This window comes from Lutjanus erythropterus, chromosome 23 (assembly GCF_056507025.1).
Source record: "Lutjanus erythropterus isolate fLutEry1 chromosome 23, fLutEry1.hap2, whole genome shotgun sequence".
Taxonomy (NCBI): Eukaryota; Metazoa; Chordata; class Actinopteri; order Lutjaniformes; family Lutjanidae; genus Lutjanus; species Lutjanus erythropterus.
This window is the reverse complement of record NC_139339.1, coordinates 877,362-894,377: the sequence shown is the minus strand read 5'-3', so window position 1 is coordinate 894,377 and position 17,016 is coordinate 877,362. Positions and strand designations below refer to the sequence as shown.

Genomic DNA, 17,016 nt, shown 5'->3' with positions numbered 1-17,016 from the left:
AACATCCTCACTGATGACCTTTCCTAAAATACCGCTGGTTCTATGGTGTTGAAATTTTTAATCTGAAGCCAGCAGTGTGCCATAGAGGCTTCAACTTGCGCACCTCTTTGGACACATGTCAGTTGAAGCTTTGAAGTTGTTGGGTGTGTTTGCAGGATGTTTCTGTTTGAGTTGGATTATAGTTTCCCCTGTCTCGTGTCTCCTGTGGCGCTTTGATGGTTGTTGTTGAAGCTCCTCTGCAGGTTCAGGTGTGATGATGTGCTGCCACCTGCTGGTTGATTCCTCTCACTGCTGTTGCTCAACACTGATGAGACAAAAATATATTTGATTCTCTTGAACTGATTGTAGTTACTTCATTCTTAGATGGAATAAGTAGGAATCATTTTAGATTGAATGAAGTTTTGATAAAATTGCAGCTAAATGAACAAAATGTTTGATTATTCAACTGCAACTCACTCATTTAATTTTTCTAAAAGATACACTCATCATTGAAAATCATTACTGCTCATTTTGTTCATTGTCCCACCGTTCATTGTACTCCACAGCAGTTATTCCCAAATGTTGGGTCGTGACCCATGTGGGGGTCACAGGAGATTTTGTTTGGGTCCCTTAAAAAATAAAAGACTATGGAAAAAATTCAGCAAAAAGTATCTGCAGTACATATTTTATAAAGCATTAAAATGTATTTATTGTTATGTTTTTAATGTTTTGTTGAAGTAATTTACTTTTTTTACTTTCTTTCTTAAGGACTTGTAAACTGAGTCATAATAGTTTGTCATTTTTAAAAAGTGGGTCCCCATTTTGACTTTCTCAGTCTTTTGTTGCTCCTGTCACAACATTTTTTGAAACATTTTGTAGGCATTGAATTCAGAATGAGTGTATATTTTCAAAAATCAATTAATTGTATCAGTTTGAATTTTAAATATCTTGTCTTTGTGCTGTATTCAATTCAGTGTAGGTCTAAAAGTAGTCGAGAATCATTGCATTCTGTTTTTATTTTGTTTTACATAACATCCGAACTTTTTGGAATTGGGATTGTACATTAATAAAAATAAAGATTAATCTAACAATACAATACAACAGAATATAACAAATAGATTAAATAAAATAGAAATATATAAAATAGACTAAAATGAACGGTGGAACAATGAATAATATAATCCCCAGCTATGTAACTGCTTTACTATGTTTCTTTATCCCATGAATTCAGATCAGTTCTTTATCTCATGGCAAAACAGCTAAAAATCTTCAACAGCAAGAGGATCTAAAAATATAATATGTAATATCCAGGTTATTTTTTTGTTTGTTTATGTGTTTTATTGAGCAGTATTTGAATCAATATGCAAAAATGAAGCAACAATGTGCAACATGCAAGAACTAACAAAGTACAGAAAGACTTTTGAATAAACAGAACTTCTTAAAAACTAACTCAACATAATGAATAATTGTTTTAATGATAAAAAATGGATAAGTAACACATCTAGTCTGATATTTCACAACATCCAAAAAAGAATGAATGAAGAAATTAAATACATTAATATCATATATAATAGAACAATTCGAACAAAGGCAACAAGTTTAAGTTCAAGTTCTTCTTGACCTACAAAGTAGAAAAACGGTGGCACACACATCAAAATACAGAGGAGCTTTACATTTCATTAACATGTCTTTGTGGATGTGTTTCAGCCATTGGTCTTTCTCAAAGCATAACGGTGTTGAGTTATATACAAGACAATCAAGATAATTAAATTGTCAGCCACAAGAGGCTCAAACAAAGTGAAACTTCGTACAGAGAAGAGAAATACAAGATTCAACTGTAAATGCTGGAAGATTACTGTACCTGGTAAGATGAATGAATGAATTGAACGTATATATAGTTTTTGGTAAAAAAAAAAAAAAAAAACTACACAGCTCTATCTTGCCTCATATTTAATTCTGTGTTATCTCATTTATGTTCTGATTTTGTTTTTGATACTTTTCATATTCTTGCAACAAGAATTTAAAAGACAGGCTGCTTAGGCACCTGCATCAAAGAATAAAGCTCAATATCTTACAGTTCTACATATGGTTACCTTTTTCACATCGGCAATGCAGTTACCCCTCAGGGCCAAGTAGTTTTGGGCAACAGCTGTTTTTATTTTAATGTCTATGTAAACAAAGTGCATAGTGCTGCAATTTAATTTGTAGTTTTCAAAATAAAACGTACTGAAGTGATTTTGGCTTGTGTATCAGTACTTTTTTCAACAATGTCAACACATTTTATCAATACCGTGATAATATTGGTAACTATGACAATTTTGGTCATGAAAATCATAATATGAAAATTTCATACCATTATATCTCTACTCACAAGTCAGAATCCTACACCTCACAACATTTGGAGGACACCGTGATCACTAAACAAGCTTCCCAGATAGTGGAAAAACATGCCTGGATGTGAACACAAACACAGCCTATCAGCATAAATCAACAAAATTTTTCAGACTAAATTAAAGTTCTGTTTCAGTAACTTTTGTGCACACGTATACTTAACATGGATTCTATGCATTGTTTTATAGATGAGACCTCTGATTTTTATCTAGTTTAGACACATTTGTGTCTCTTCAGCTGTGACTTCCAAGTGAAATTTTTCTTGCAGTTGTCACACCAGTAAGGTTTGTGTCCTGTGTGGACACGCTGATGCTCTGAGAGTTCAGATGATGTATAGAAACATTTGTCACAGTGTTGACACTGGTGTGGTTTGAATCCTGCATGGTAAAGTTTGTGCTTGTGAAATGCAGATGAACTACCAAAACTCTTCCCACATTGACTACAGATGTAAGGTTTCTCTCCAGTGTGGACACGCTCATGTCTTAAGCATGTTTGTGCTGAAGTGAAGGTTTTCTCACAGTGGCTGCACTTGTAGGGTTTCTCTCCAGTGTGGATACGTACATGACGTTGGCATGATGTAGAGGAACTTAAGAGTTTCCCACAGTATTGACAAGGATAGATTTTTTCTTTTGTATGGATGTTCATGTGCTTTTTGTAATTTCCTAGCTGAGTAAATCTCTTGCCACACTCCTCACAGCTGTATGGTCTCAGTCCAGTGTGGTTCAGTTCATGTTTGTTGCGGCCTGATGAAGTAATAAAAGACTTGTCACAATGTCTGCAGTGATATGGTTTCACTCCAGTGTGAGTACGCTGGTGTATTTTTAGGTCATCTAGTCGACTGAAAGTTTTCCCACATTGGTCACAGTGGTGTGGTTTCTCTCCAGTGTGGATGAGTTGGTGTTTCTTGAGTTGATCTCTCCGAGGGAAAGCTTTTTCACACTGGTCACAGCTGAAGGGTTTCTCTCCACTATGGGTAAGTTGGTGGGTTCTGTAATGATGAGGGAATGAAAAAGTTTTCTCACACTGGTCACAGCTGTACGGTCTCTCTCCAGTGTGAACTCTTTGATGAGCATTTAATCGATGTAATGTAGGGAATTCTTTGTCACAGTACTGACAGCGGTGTGATCTGGATTCTTTTCTGCTTCTCTGTTTCTACAGTGAAAGACAAAGATAAAGAAATATAAAGAGATTATAAATAAAATAGTACAGTGAATGAAAATAAAATATTATCTTCTATGGTTTCTTCAATCCACTGCTTAAGAAAACACATGCAAATAGACAGTACACAAGCCAATTTAGGAAACATCATCAGTTTACAAAATACGCATTTGCAAAACATGCTGCAAATAGAACTCTCATAAAGTGCTGTATAAGGCTTGGTCTGCCACAGTTTGTGACTCAGAGATATCTGGTTTCACAATAAAACATGCTAAAATTCCCAATAAGTAAAACCATTATAACCAGTTCAAATTTTAACTGTTGTTCAAACAACAAAATGATACAATGTAAAGATATTTCTCATCTAGTGAACCAGTGACTACATGGAAAGACTATCTCTCACCAACACCTAGTTGTTGCCACCTAGTTGTTGCCAACTAGGTGTTGTTGTTGTTTTTTTTGTTCATTTGTTTTTGCGACTAACAAATAAATGAAAACATGGTCGACTGAGACTCTTGGCATCAACTAAAGGTTTAGTGGACTATTAGGGGCAGCCTTTCTTCTTTCATGATTTTTTTTATTGTAATTGTTTCTTTAATTTTATAAAATCACATCTATTATTATTATTATTATTATTATTATTATTATTATTATTACTATTAGTAGTAGTAGTAGTAGTAGTATATCTTTCATTACTTAATTTACTACTATTTTTCAGTGAAGTGTTCCAGGCAAGGGTTTTCATACGGTCACACTAACCAGTAGGGGTGCAATCGATCACAAACACAGTTCTGCTCATATCATGGTTTTGAGTCACAGTTACAAACAACAATAAAGTTTGACAGTTTGAACTTTAACTATCTTGTCTTTATATTGTATTCATCTGAATATGGGTCAAAAAGATTTTGCAAATCATCACATTCTGTTTTTATTATAAGTTTCCCAACTTTTCTTTATAAAGGTTGTATAAAGGATACTAAATGGGCTCAGGAACACTTTGGAAAACCGTTGTCAGTAAACACAGTTTGTCTCTGCATCTACAAATGCAAGTTAAGACTCTACCGTGCAAAGAGAAAGACATATATCAACAACATCCAGAAACACTGCAGACTTCTCTGGGAAAAGTGTGCTGTGGTCTGACGAGTCCACATTTCAGCAGTAAGAAAGTAGTTTGATAAAATGTTAGATAGTTTCACTTAAAGGAGCAATATGTAGCAATTGTGTGTGCAAAAATTGTATATTATATTTCATTTGTGCCTTCCTCCCCAGACGCAGCAGAGACAGGCATACTGCAGCAGTGTAGGATACACGAAACCTCACAGACTGACAACAACAAGTGACAACAAGTCCTTCACTGTAAGTTAATCAGCTGTTTATAACTGTCAGTTGTCTGTGAATGAAAAGTTAATACTGTTATCCTGAAAACAAAAGCCTCCTGCTCTGAAAATACACTCTGAATGACAAGTTAAGCGTCTGTCTCACTGCCTGCCAAACAACAACAATTACACAGAAAATTAATATTTTATACAACACGTGGTGTTTGTTGTCAAAATTAAGAGCCAATCAGAGCCTGTCAGCTCATTGATCAGGTGACAGCCAGGCGCTTCCAGAGAGCAGCTGTGTCGCCTGGTTCTATAAGCTGCTGCCGCCTCGATCTCGTCATCTTATCTTTGTGCATGACGTCAGAGCAAGTCGGGATCAAATCGAAATACAAATCTAACCGGCATGCGGCATGCGACGATCACCGGTGATCGATTCTGCGCCGGCCTGGCTCATCTCGAGCGTAACTTCTGCCTGCGAGTTCTCACTTCCGCTGTGCGCGCTCCCGCGAGCTGCCTGCGGGTCTCGAGCAGGCAGAACTCGCAGCAGCAGCAGCAACACTTCATCTAACATTTCTAACCATCTTTACAGACAGAGTACGTTTGTATTCAAGCTGCGCTTTACTTCACGATTGTTCAGCGTCAACATCAGATGGAGTCAAAACACAGGAGGGAGCTGCTCAACGTGGTCAGACGTCACTCTGAGTCCGAATAATATCGACGTGTAAAGTAAAGAACATTAATGTCAGCCGACATGAATAAACACACGTGAAGAAACAGAGAAACACTTTAAAATCACCTTTTGTGAAGAACTCATCTTCTGTCTGCTGTCCTGATGTCAGACAAAATGGAGCCTCCTCGCTAGGCTGGAGTCTAAAAGAGAACCCTTGCTTTGTGAAACTCTCGCGACAGTTGCACGCGACGTTTCTTTATTGTTCCCAGTGTACAAGGTAGTTCTGGTTTATAATGTGGTAACGCTGTGGTTCAGATGTGCTGACAGGGTTACGGACGAAAAGCATCTTCCATGGTGGGGGAAAGCTCGTGTGCGTTACAGGGTTCACTCTCGCGAGATCTCAGGGCCGTTCAGGGAAAGAAAGCTTGGATGATACCAAGCGGCCAGGATTGACAGAGGTCCCCAAAACTAACCACGTGAACATGAATTATCTGAGTAAATGATATAATATAAAATTAATATAACAATACAGCTTCGTGGAATATAAAGTTCCATTATCTTTCTGCTAAAATTATTCAGACAGCTGCTGTAACACCCCCTCAGTACAAACAGTGAATGGTTCAGTCCTACTGCTGCTCACCAGTCAGGGACGATGGAAACTTAAGGACAATAGTCTTAAGTGATATCTCTCTTAATAATGATATCTAAAAGTGTTATTAGAAGGGAACATATCAATATTTCCAAAAGCATAACAGATATGAAGAAAGGTCTATCATTGGCTAAACAGAGATCTTTCTATTTTAGTTATTTTTATCTAATAAAGAAGGTTCAAATTAATTTACCCACGTCACTCCACATCTCAGGTCAACTAAATTATTTTTTAAATTCTCACAGGAAATAAAATCTATCATGATATCACAGAGTTAGAGTTTGAATCAGTGGTTGGAACCTTAAGATTAAATTTGTTGCAGTTAAATTTCATACACAAAATCCTTGTTTTTTTGTTTTTGTTGTTGTTGTTGTTGTTGTTGTTGTTGTTGTTGTTTTAAATAGGATGGTTTGGGTTTCTTTTAAAATATGATACTGAGTTAATTAATACTCATTTTAAGTTGTCAAATTCCTACAGAAAGATTCTTCAGTTTTGTAAAATTATATGATCATTTATTTTTCCCCTCATGAGTCAAACTCTATGGAACAATAGAATGATTACAAATAATAGAGACTCAACAATTGAGTGTGATACATATGAGAAAGGCATTTTGTTTGAATATGATTTATTGGATTGTAATGATAACCTTTTGGACTATATAGTGATTACTCATAATGATTATAATAGAGGGGTGTGTATACAAGGTCCTTATATTAAAATCTTGTCAAAATAATTCATACAGTTTCAGTTACAGTTAAAGTACATTGTACTGTATAATGAAAAAGAAAGAAATAAGGAAAAAATATGTATGTATTGTTGCATTTCATTTTAAAAAATTCAAAATTTGTTATAAAATCTACTTTTGTGAATGTGAAATTTTGCCAAAATAAAAGTTTTATGATATAATGCTGTGTTGAAGAAATGTTAGAATGAATATATTACTGGCAAACTGTTCCCAAAAAATAACAGTATAAGATGAGCTCCGACACAAGTGTTTGGCTGTTTCACTATCAACAGAAAGAGCTAAAGAGCCGTAAACAGGTAGATCAGAAAAACAGCTAGAAAAGGGCTGGAAGGGAGAACAAAGGATCACAAATATTTATCTACTTAACTGCGAGCTGCAGTTCAATAATATAATAATAATCACAGGCGGTTTGATCTCCACTTTGAACATTCTTACAGTTGTTACATTTTATTCATTAGCAATACTTTGATCAATGTAAATTGATTTCTAGTGTTTCTAACTACAGTCAGTTGAAGAGAATCAGATATGTTTTCATGTCTCATCACAGCTCCTGAAGTGTGGAGGAACAGCAGTGAGAGGAAGCAGCCAGCAGGTGGCAGCACATCACCACACCTGAACCTCCAGATTCAGATCCACAATTTTTTAAATTGTAAAGAGACTTTGTGGACACCCACAGTAACCTGTGAGGGATTTTTCTAACATCTGAATCAAGAACGTCGAGTCCTGAGGTCACCATCGCAGCCACAGCCTAACAGAGAGGAGTATCACAAGTTAATATATTGGTTGATCTAAATGATACTGGATATAGAATGGTGCCAACATTTCCAGAGAGCATTTGAAGTTTATATTCTATGAAAACTTAGAAACCACACCAGCGGCACATCTGTCTGATGCATGGGAATATCACCAGTTAATTCAATCACCAGTTAATCGGGAAAACACTGGTGGTATTACTGAGATTAGGTCATGGCTGCTTTAAGTTATTGTCTATAAACATGTAGAGTTATAATGTGACTGACTGCTGGTTTATGAGTTACAGCTATAATTTAGTGAGGTTATGTTTGTCCAGGTGAGCCGTTCCTCTCTGCACTGTCAGATGTAACAGGATGTGTTACAGATGTGTGTGACTGTGTCATGTAGCTCGTATTTTCTTTATGTTTCTGCAGTTATGACAAACGTCCTGTAACATCACCTCCTATGAAGAGAAAACCTTTTCATGTCTCAGCTGCAGCTTTATCTACCATCAACGCTGATTCTACTGGGACAGACAGGTTAGTCATCACAATGAAATAACAGTGTCGTCCTCACAGGTCTGATTATCAACCTAACAGCACTTATTAATAGGTTTTTCATTAATAGTTTATGTTTAATGTTATATTTCTGTATGTGTCATGTATAGAAAATGCTGTGGTTATTTTTTATTACTATATTACTTGTTATTGTTTGCCTATACATTAATTATAATGATATAAGATAAGTCATAAAGTGACTGTATCTTACATCAGGGGTATTTAACCAGTGTTGGCTAAGAGTATGTAAGTTTTCATCAAAGCAAAATAAAAAAATCAAAACTTGTTTTCAGTAATTAGCTCCTCATATCTGGATGATGGCTGCTAATCACCTGAATCATCAGATTTGGTTTTTGTTTGGGATGAAAATCTGCATACTCTAACATCTTCCTGGAATATAGTTGAATACTCCTGTATGACATCACTGTGTATATTTTGGACAGTCCATTCTCCTCAACTAGCTGAAAGACACTAAGTCATTTGTGATGTCATGATGGAGGAGCCTTGGACCAGATGACCCCAGAAGGTTCAGTCTGGTCACCCTCAGACATGGATCCACCACATCAGAACTGGTGCAGACACAAGTCAGGAAACGTCTACGTAAGTGACACTTTTATTTGCCTTTATTGTGGAATATTAACCTGCCCTGTAAATCATTATTGTTTTGACCACATTGTATAAAACAACAAAATAATTTTGTAACTAAATGTATCTTGACACTGTCTTCAATAGGACGGACACTCAGTACAGCTGCTGATTTGGAATGAATTAGACAGGAAGTCACCGTGTTTCATCCAACAACAAAGAGCAGAATCAATGTGATTCTCAGGGAGAACCACAGGATGAAAGAGCTGGAGCTCAATGATAACATCCATAACCCCACAACTTTTACTGTTCAAACAGACAAATTTCTCAACAGCTTCTTCTGTCTTTATCCAGGTCAGCTCTGACGAGGACAGAATAAGTTGTCAAAATGTTTGTGTTTGTTCACTAAAAGCTGCAGGTTATGATTGTACACCAACATTTCTCCTTCTATTCACAACACAAAGCAAAGTGTCCTTTTTTATATTCATCTTTTCATTCCAAACTGTGAGGGACAGCTGTCCTCTGTAAGGATAATATTATCTGTAAACAAACCTCATCACTGAAAAGACTAGTTGATGTGAGCGCTACAGCATTTTGTCACGTGACGGCCTCCTTACACTCAGAAAGAGAGCGGTGGTGTAGGGGGAAATCCTTTTGGTTGCAGTCTGAATTTTGACCACTACATGCCACTGAAAATCACACGTCTTCTTTAAATATTTTATTATCATATGTATCATATGTTGCTGTTATGTGTCTGTCAAACCTGGAATATAATCCTATTTATAAACTCAGGAGGAGAAAAACAAACTAATTGTCCTGCTTATGTTTTAAACTGAAAGGGAGATAGGAGACAAGAGATAAACGTTGCTTAAAAGAAAAAAAAAACGATATAAGACAAAAGGCTGCTGAAAGAGGAGTTTGAGAAATCCTGCATTGGAATAGAGATAATGAGATGACTGTGGTGGCTCTGTGTCATGAAAGTGACGATTCTCTGACTGATTATCTGGTCTGCAGTATTTTTACTGCAACATTTAGCACTGACTTAGCTTGTTCGAACCTTGACTGAGATGATACCAAATAAAACAGTATGAGATAACAGGCAGTATCCACAACATTTGATAATGTAAAACTAAAAAAAAACAATTTGAGTCGAGCCGTACCATGCTGTAAAACATGGCTTTAAACTGCAGAATATCATTTCAGACCAGCTCAAACTATTCAACTGTGAAAGGATGTAAAATAAAATATGTAACATCCAAGTAATTTTGTTCTCTTCTTTTTTTATTTAACATTCATTAAATTTCTACAAGCAAAAATGAAGCAACACTGTGTAACTGTGTAAAAAGATGAACAGCTCATATTATTTTACACAAGGGGAACAAAAAAATACATGAATGAAATGAAATATCTCAATATCATGTACAGTGGGATTACTAAATGCAACACAGGATATCAAGTCAATGCAAGAAAAAAAAATAACTAGTGACAAATGTGTTCTCAGCCTCCCAAGAAAAAATGGTGACTCACTATCAAAGCAAAGAGGAGCTTCACATCAGGACAATACCTGAAAACTGCTTCCAAACTGCATCACTGTTGTGCTAATAATGATGGTAAAGGAACCCTCTTGTGTAATGCTTAATTAATGCATTTAGCTATATTTTGAAATGGTCTGATTAGGCCTGGGCAATATAGCTGAAAAGTATAGTGAAGTTTTGTATCAGTTGGTGTCAATAATTATTGATCATGTAGGTTGTGACTGACAACATATTTTGTACTTCAGGCGGTGTAAACAACTGATGGGATAAAATGAGTAAATATCACAATATTTTTGTCCTATGTCTGATTACCTTTTATTACATTAGTTTATGTGCTCTATAAATTTCTCCAGATCACTTGTTTTGTCAGACCAACAGCCCAACCCCCCTAAACTACTGAATGTAAGTGGTCCAAATGTCCTGTAGCATCCCACCCCCAACCTTAGTGGAAACACTGATTATTTTATTAAAATAAAGATTTAAATTGCACTTAGAATACATATATACTATACATAATTATATTAACTGTTAACAACAATAAATATTGATTTTAACTTGATCTTACTTGAGTGCTGTAAAAAAAAAAAAAATCCTTAGAAAACAGTAAAATTAGGAAAATATTGGTTTATTCCAGAAATCAATGGGCACTAACAATTTCTTTTTTTAAATTACAAAACAAACAAAATTAAATTTTCTTTTCCTGTGTGTGGCATCCTGCATAGGGCCCAAAATTACATGACTCATAGTTAGAGCTCTTGTATTACAGGCAAATTCACAACCATATATGGTGCATTTCTCATTGACTATGGCTTCCTACAAAAAAACCCAAACATAATAATAATAATAATAATAATAATAATAATAATAATAATAATAATAATGATAATAATAATAAAAATGAACACATCTGTAAGAATCCTGTTATGAAGACTGAATACCTCTCCACATTTACTTGCATTTTCAGACTCATTAATGAAACAGGACAGTCCTGATTTGGTATTTTGGTCTCTGGTTTAGACACACGTGTGTCTCTTCAACTGGTACAACCAGGTGAAGTTCTTGTTACATTTGTCACACCAATACGGTTTATGTCCTGTATGAATACGCTGATGCTGTGACAGATCATATGATGAAGAGAAACATTTGTCACAGTGTCCACACTGGTGCGGTCTGAAACCAGCATGGACAAGCTTGTGTTTGTGATATGAAGATGAATAACCGAAAGTTTTCCCACATTGTGTGCATCTATATGGTTTCTCACCAGTGTGGACACGCTCATGTCTTGAGCGTGTCCCTGGTTTTGAAAATGTTTTCTCACAGTGTTTGCACTTGTAGGGTTTCTCTCCAGTATGGATACGTTTATGATAGAGATATGCACTGGAAGAGCTAAAGACTTTCCCACACAGGTGACAAGGGTAGATTTTTTCTTTAGTGTGGATGTTTCTGTGTTTTGTGTAATCACTTAAACGAGAAAATCTCTTCCCACACTCCTCACAGCAGTAAGGTTTCAGTCCAGTGTGGATGAGTTCATGTTTGTTGCGGTCTGATGCAGTGATGAAAGATTTCTCACAGTGTCTGCAGTTATATGGTTTTTCTCCACTGTGAATACGTCGGTGAATTCTTAGGCCTTCTAGTCGTGTGAACTTTTTCCCACACTCGTCACAGTGGTACGGTTTCTCTCCTGTGTGAACTCTTTGATGAACTTTAACATCTCTTGCTGTTTTATATGTTTTTTCACACTGGTCACAGCTGTATGGTCTCTCTCCAGAGTGGACTCTCTGATGCATTTTCAAACGATGTGATGTAGGAAATTCTTTCTCACAATGTTGACAGCAGTGAGATCTGGGTTTTATTCTGCCTCTCTGTTCCTATAATGACAAAGAGAGAAAGAGTGTAAGTGAAGTGCAGTGGAGGACAGAAGATGAAATGTTATTTTCTCCAGTTTCTATAGAGTCCCTGGAGTTCAACACACTTAAGAAAACACACCAAAATATGACAAGATACATATAGGCACACCACACATAATTTTGAGGTTGAGGGTTCACAAGTGAAAATGGAAAAAATGTAGTGTGTATAACTAGGGCTGAACGATTAATTGCATTTGCGATTGTATCGCGATATGATAAAACGCGATTTCCAAATCGCAATGTGTGCGATTACAATGTGGCCATGTAAAAAAAAAAAAAAAAGTGGTCACGTGACGCGAGCGAGTGAGAGAAAGAGCGACCACTGGACTGTATCAATGCACTTTGACCTGTTGAGCAATGGCCTCTGGCTCGACGGAACAGACAGAAACTGATTCAAGTAAGACTTTAGTCTCGAAGTGAACAGCACATCAGCGGTGTGGAATTATTTCGGCTAGAAAATGCCTTGCAGCGCCAGGTGTTGTGCAGAACATGCCGTGTTACTGTTCCTACTTCACAGGGCAACACTACACTAGGTGTGCAACGGATCGCAGTTGATCCATGTCCCGTACGGATCGCCTTCTACGGTTCGGCACGCATGTGATCTGCGGACCACATGTGAGCATCATCGTTTTACTGTCACTGTTACTTTTGTATAAGTTATAATACCTGAAATCTCAGTGCAGAGTTGCAGTGAACAGACAGGACAGATGCTGCTGTGTGCAGCTCATCTCTGATTTAAAAGCCGTCACATCGCCATGAGTGAAATCCAGACCATAACTTTTTTCACTGATGTAACTCTGCTATCACCAAAGAAACAGATCATAAAACTGTGATGTTCATTGAAACTTTGGTGATATCAGCTGTCTTAACTTGTACACAGCTCCTCTCTGCTCACCGCTGCAGCTCTGTCTCACCCCGTCTGTGACACAAGGTGTCTGCCGATTGATTGATTGTTCATGACTTCTAACCAATCAGATGTGCTGCTGTAGGCGGGACATTGAGCCAGACTACAGAGTGTAATTGTGAATTATACTGTACAGTGTATAATGATCTAATATATGTATAGTATATACATAGTACAGCACTGTATAAGTTTGAAGTTTTTAATATTATTACCATTATCATTACTATTATCATTATTATTACATTACATAACTATGGTGATAATTACAGACAGGCAAAGATCAAAGACAAGTGCATTTTAAAAATAATTTAACCCAAATCCCACCACTTTTTTCGTTTTTGCTGAGTTGAAAAATGATCTGATCTGTGACTGTAAACTGTGATAAGATCTGAACCGTGAGTTTTTTTTAGTACATACATAGAGGCAAAGCCAAAGATTTGTTGTTTTTATGTTTCTGTAATGAGCAGTTATTTATTTCAACTCTTGTATCTTATTGTGACATCTTTTAATTCAAACAAATACACCCAGCCTATGGGAAAGAACATTTTATACCAAATGTATCTAATATTGTATTGGCCATATTAAAATAATTCATGCTGTTTTGTTGGGCAAAAAAGAGGATAAGATAATAATAATAATAATAAAAAACGCATGTTAAATCACAATCGCAATATTGGAGAAAAAATTAGATTATTTTCCCAAATCGTTCAGCCCTAATACATATGACCATACATACATACATACATACATACATATGACCATACATACATACATACATACATACATACATACATACATATGACCATAGATACATACACACACATACGACCATACATACATACATACATACATAAACACACATACATACATACATACATACTTATGACCATACATACATATGAGCATACATATGACCACGCATACATACATACATACATACATACATATTTATGACCGACCATACATACATACATACATATGAGCATACATACATACATACATACATACGAAAATACATATGATCATGCATACATACATACATACATACATAAAAATGACCATACATACATACATACATATGAGCATACATACATACATATATACATATGACCATACATATGGGCATACATACATACATACATACATATGACCATACATACATACATACTTATGAACATACATACATATGACTATACATATGACCATGCATACACACATACATACATATTTATGACCGACCATACATACATACATACATACATACATACATACATATGTACATATGAGCATACATACATACATATGAGCATACATACATACATACATACATACATATGACCATACACATGACCATCCATACATACATACATACATATGAACATACATACATACATACATAGATACATATGACCATACATACATACATACATACATACATATGAGCATACATACATATGAGCATACATACATATGACCATGCATACATACATACATACCTATGACCATACATACATATGAGCATACATATGACCATGCATACATACATACATATGACCATACATACATAAACACACATACATACATACATACATACATACATACGACCATACATACATACATACATATGACCATACATACATACACACACACACATATACATACATACATACATAAATACTTATGACCATACATAAATATGAGCATACATATGACCATACATACATACATACATACATACATATTTATGACCGACCATACATACATACATACATATGAGCATACATACATACATACGAACATACATATGATCATGCATACATGCATACATAAATACATACAAATGACCATACATACATACATACATACATACATATGAGCATACATACATACATATATACATATGACCATACATACATACATATGACGATACATACATACATACTTATGACCATACATACATATGACCATACATATGACCATGCATACATACATACATACATATTTATGACCGACCATACATACATACATACATACATATGACCATACATATGACCATTCATACATACATACATACATACATACATACATACATATGGCGATACATACATACATACATACATATGAGCATACATACATATGAGCATACATACATATGACCATGCATACATACATACATACCTATGACCATACATACATATGAGTATAGATATGACCATGCATACATACATACATATGACCATACATACATAAACACACATACATACATACATACATACATACATACATATGACCATACATACATATGAGCATACATATGACCATGCGTACATACATACATACATACATACATACATACATACATACATATTTATGACCGACCATACATACATACATACATACATATGAACATACATATGATCATGCATACATACATACATACATACAAATGACCATACATACATACATACATACATACATACATACATACATACATATATACATATGACCATACATACATACATATGACCATACATAGGAGCATACATACATACATACATACATAGATATGACCATACATACATACATACTTATGACCATACATACATACGACCATACATATGACCATGCATACATACATACATATTTATGACCGACCATACATACATACATACATACATACATATGACCATGCATACATACATACATACCTATGACCATACATACATATGAGCATACATATGACCATACATACATACATACATATGACCATACATACATAAACACACATACATACATACATACATACATACATACATACATATGACCATACATACATACAAACACACACACACACACATACATACATACATACATACTTATGACCATACATACATATGAGCATACATATGACCATGCATACATACATACATACATACATATTTATGACCGACCATACATACATACATACATACATATGAGCATACATACATACATATATACATATGACCATACATACATACATATGACTATACATATGAGCATACATACATACATACATACATATGACCATACATACATACATACTTATGACCATACATACATATGACCATACATATGACCATGCATATATACATACATATTTATGACCGACCATACATACATACATACATACATACATACATACATACATACATATGTACATATGATTATACACACATACACATGAGCATACATACACACATAAATACATACATACATATGACCATACATATGACCATTCATACATACATACATACATACATACATACATACATACATACATATGACCATACATACATACATACATGTGAGGATACATACATATGAGCATACATACATATGACCATGCATACATACATACATACATACCTATGACCATACATACATATGAGTATACATATGACCATGCATACATAAATACATATGACCATACATACATAAACACACATACATACATACATACATACATACATATGACCATACATACATACATACATATGACCATACATACATACATACATACACACACACACACACACACACACACACACACACACACACACACACATACATACATATTTATGACCATACATACATATGAGCATACATATGACCATGCATACATACATACATACATACATACATGTTTATGACCGACCATACATACATACATACATACATACATACATATGAGCATACATACATACATACATACATACATACATACATATGAACATACATATGATCATGCATACATACATACATACATACAAATGACCATACATACATACATACATACATAAATACATACATACATACATACATACATATGAGCATACATAC

The 17,016-nt window shown here is 35.1% G+C and overlaps 2 protein-coding genes and 1 long non-coding RNA gene across 4 annotated transcripts in view; 1 reads left to right on the top strand and 2 right to left on the bottom strand.

The window, feature by feature from the left end:
- Positions 1-1,016: 1,016 nt before the first annotated feature.
- On the bottom strand, positions 1,017-6,424 carry LOC146305134 (uncharacterized). Its single transcript, XM_084712088.1, has 2 exons — positions 5,647-6,424; positions 1,017-3,522 (listed from the first exon to the last, which is right to left on the bottom strand). Exons 1-2 carry the CDS (start codon positions 5,662-5,664, stop codon positions 2,584-2,586), a joined length of 957 nt encoding a protein of 318 aa, XP_084568214.1. The 5' UTR covers positions 5,665-6,424; the 3' UTR covers positions 1,017-2,583.
- On the top strand, positions 3,247-10,336 carry LOC146305133 (uncharacterized). Of its 2 annotated transcripts, none has more exons than XR_014769057.1 (5): positions 3,247-3,343; positions 4,798-4,884; positions 7,462-8,185; positions 8,647-8,803; positions 8,936-10,336. It is a non-coding gene; the product is annotated as an uncharacterized LOC146305133 (long non-coding RNA). The 2 variants fall into 2 exon arrangements; XR_014769058.1 differs by having other exon boundaries at positions 3,263-3,343; positions 8,081-8,185.
- A 596-nt stretch (positions 10,337-10,932) lies between these two features.
- Positions 10,933-17,016, bottom strand: part of LOC146305132 (uncharacterized) — a 19,183-nt gene continuing 13,099 nt past the window's right edge. Inside the window, exon 2 of the mRNA XM_084712103.1 lies at positions 10,933-12,191. Coding sequence (XP_084568229.1) covers positions 11,337-12,191 — 855 coding nt within the window. The 3' untranslated portion in view covers positions 10,933-11,336. The remainder of the gene's footprint in view (positions 12,192-17,016) is intronic.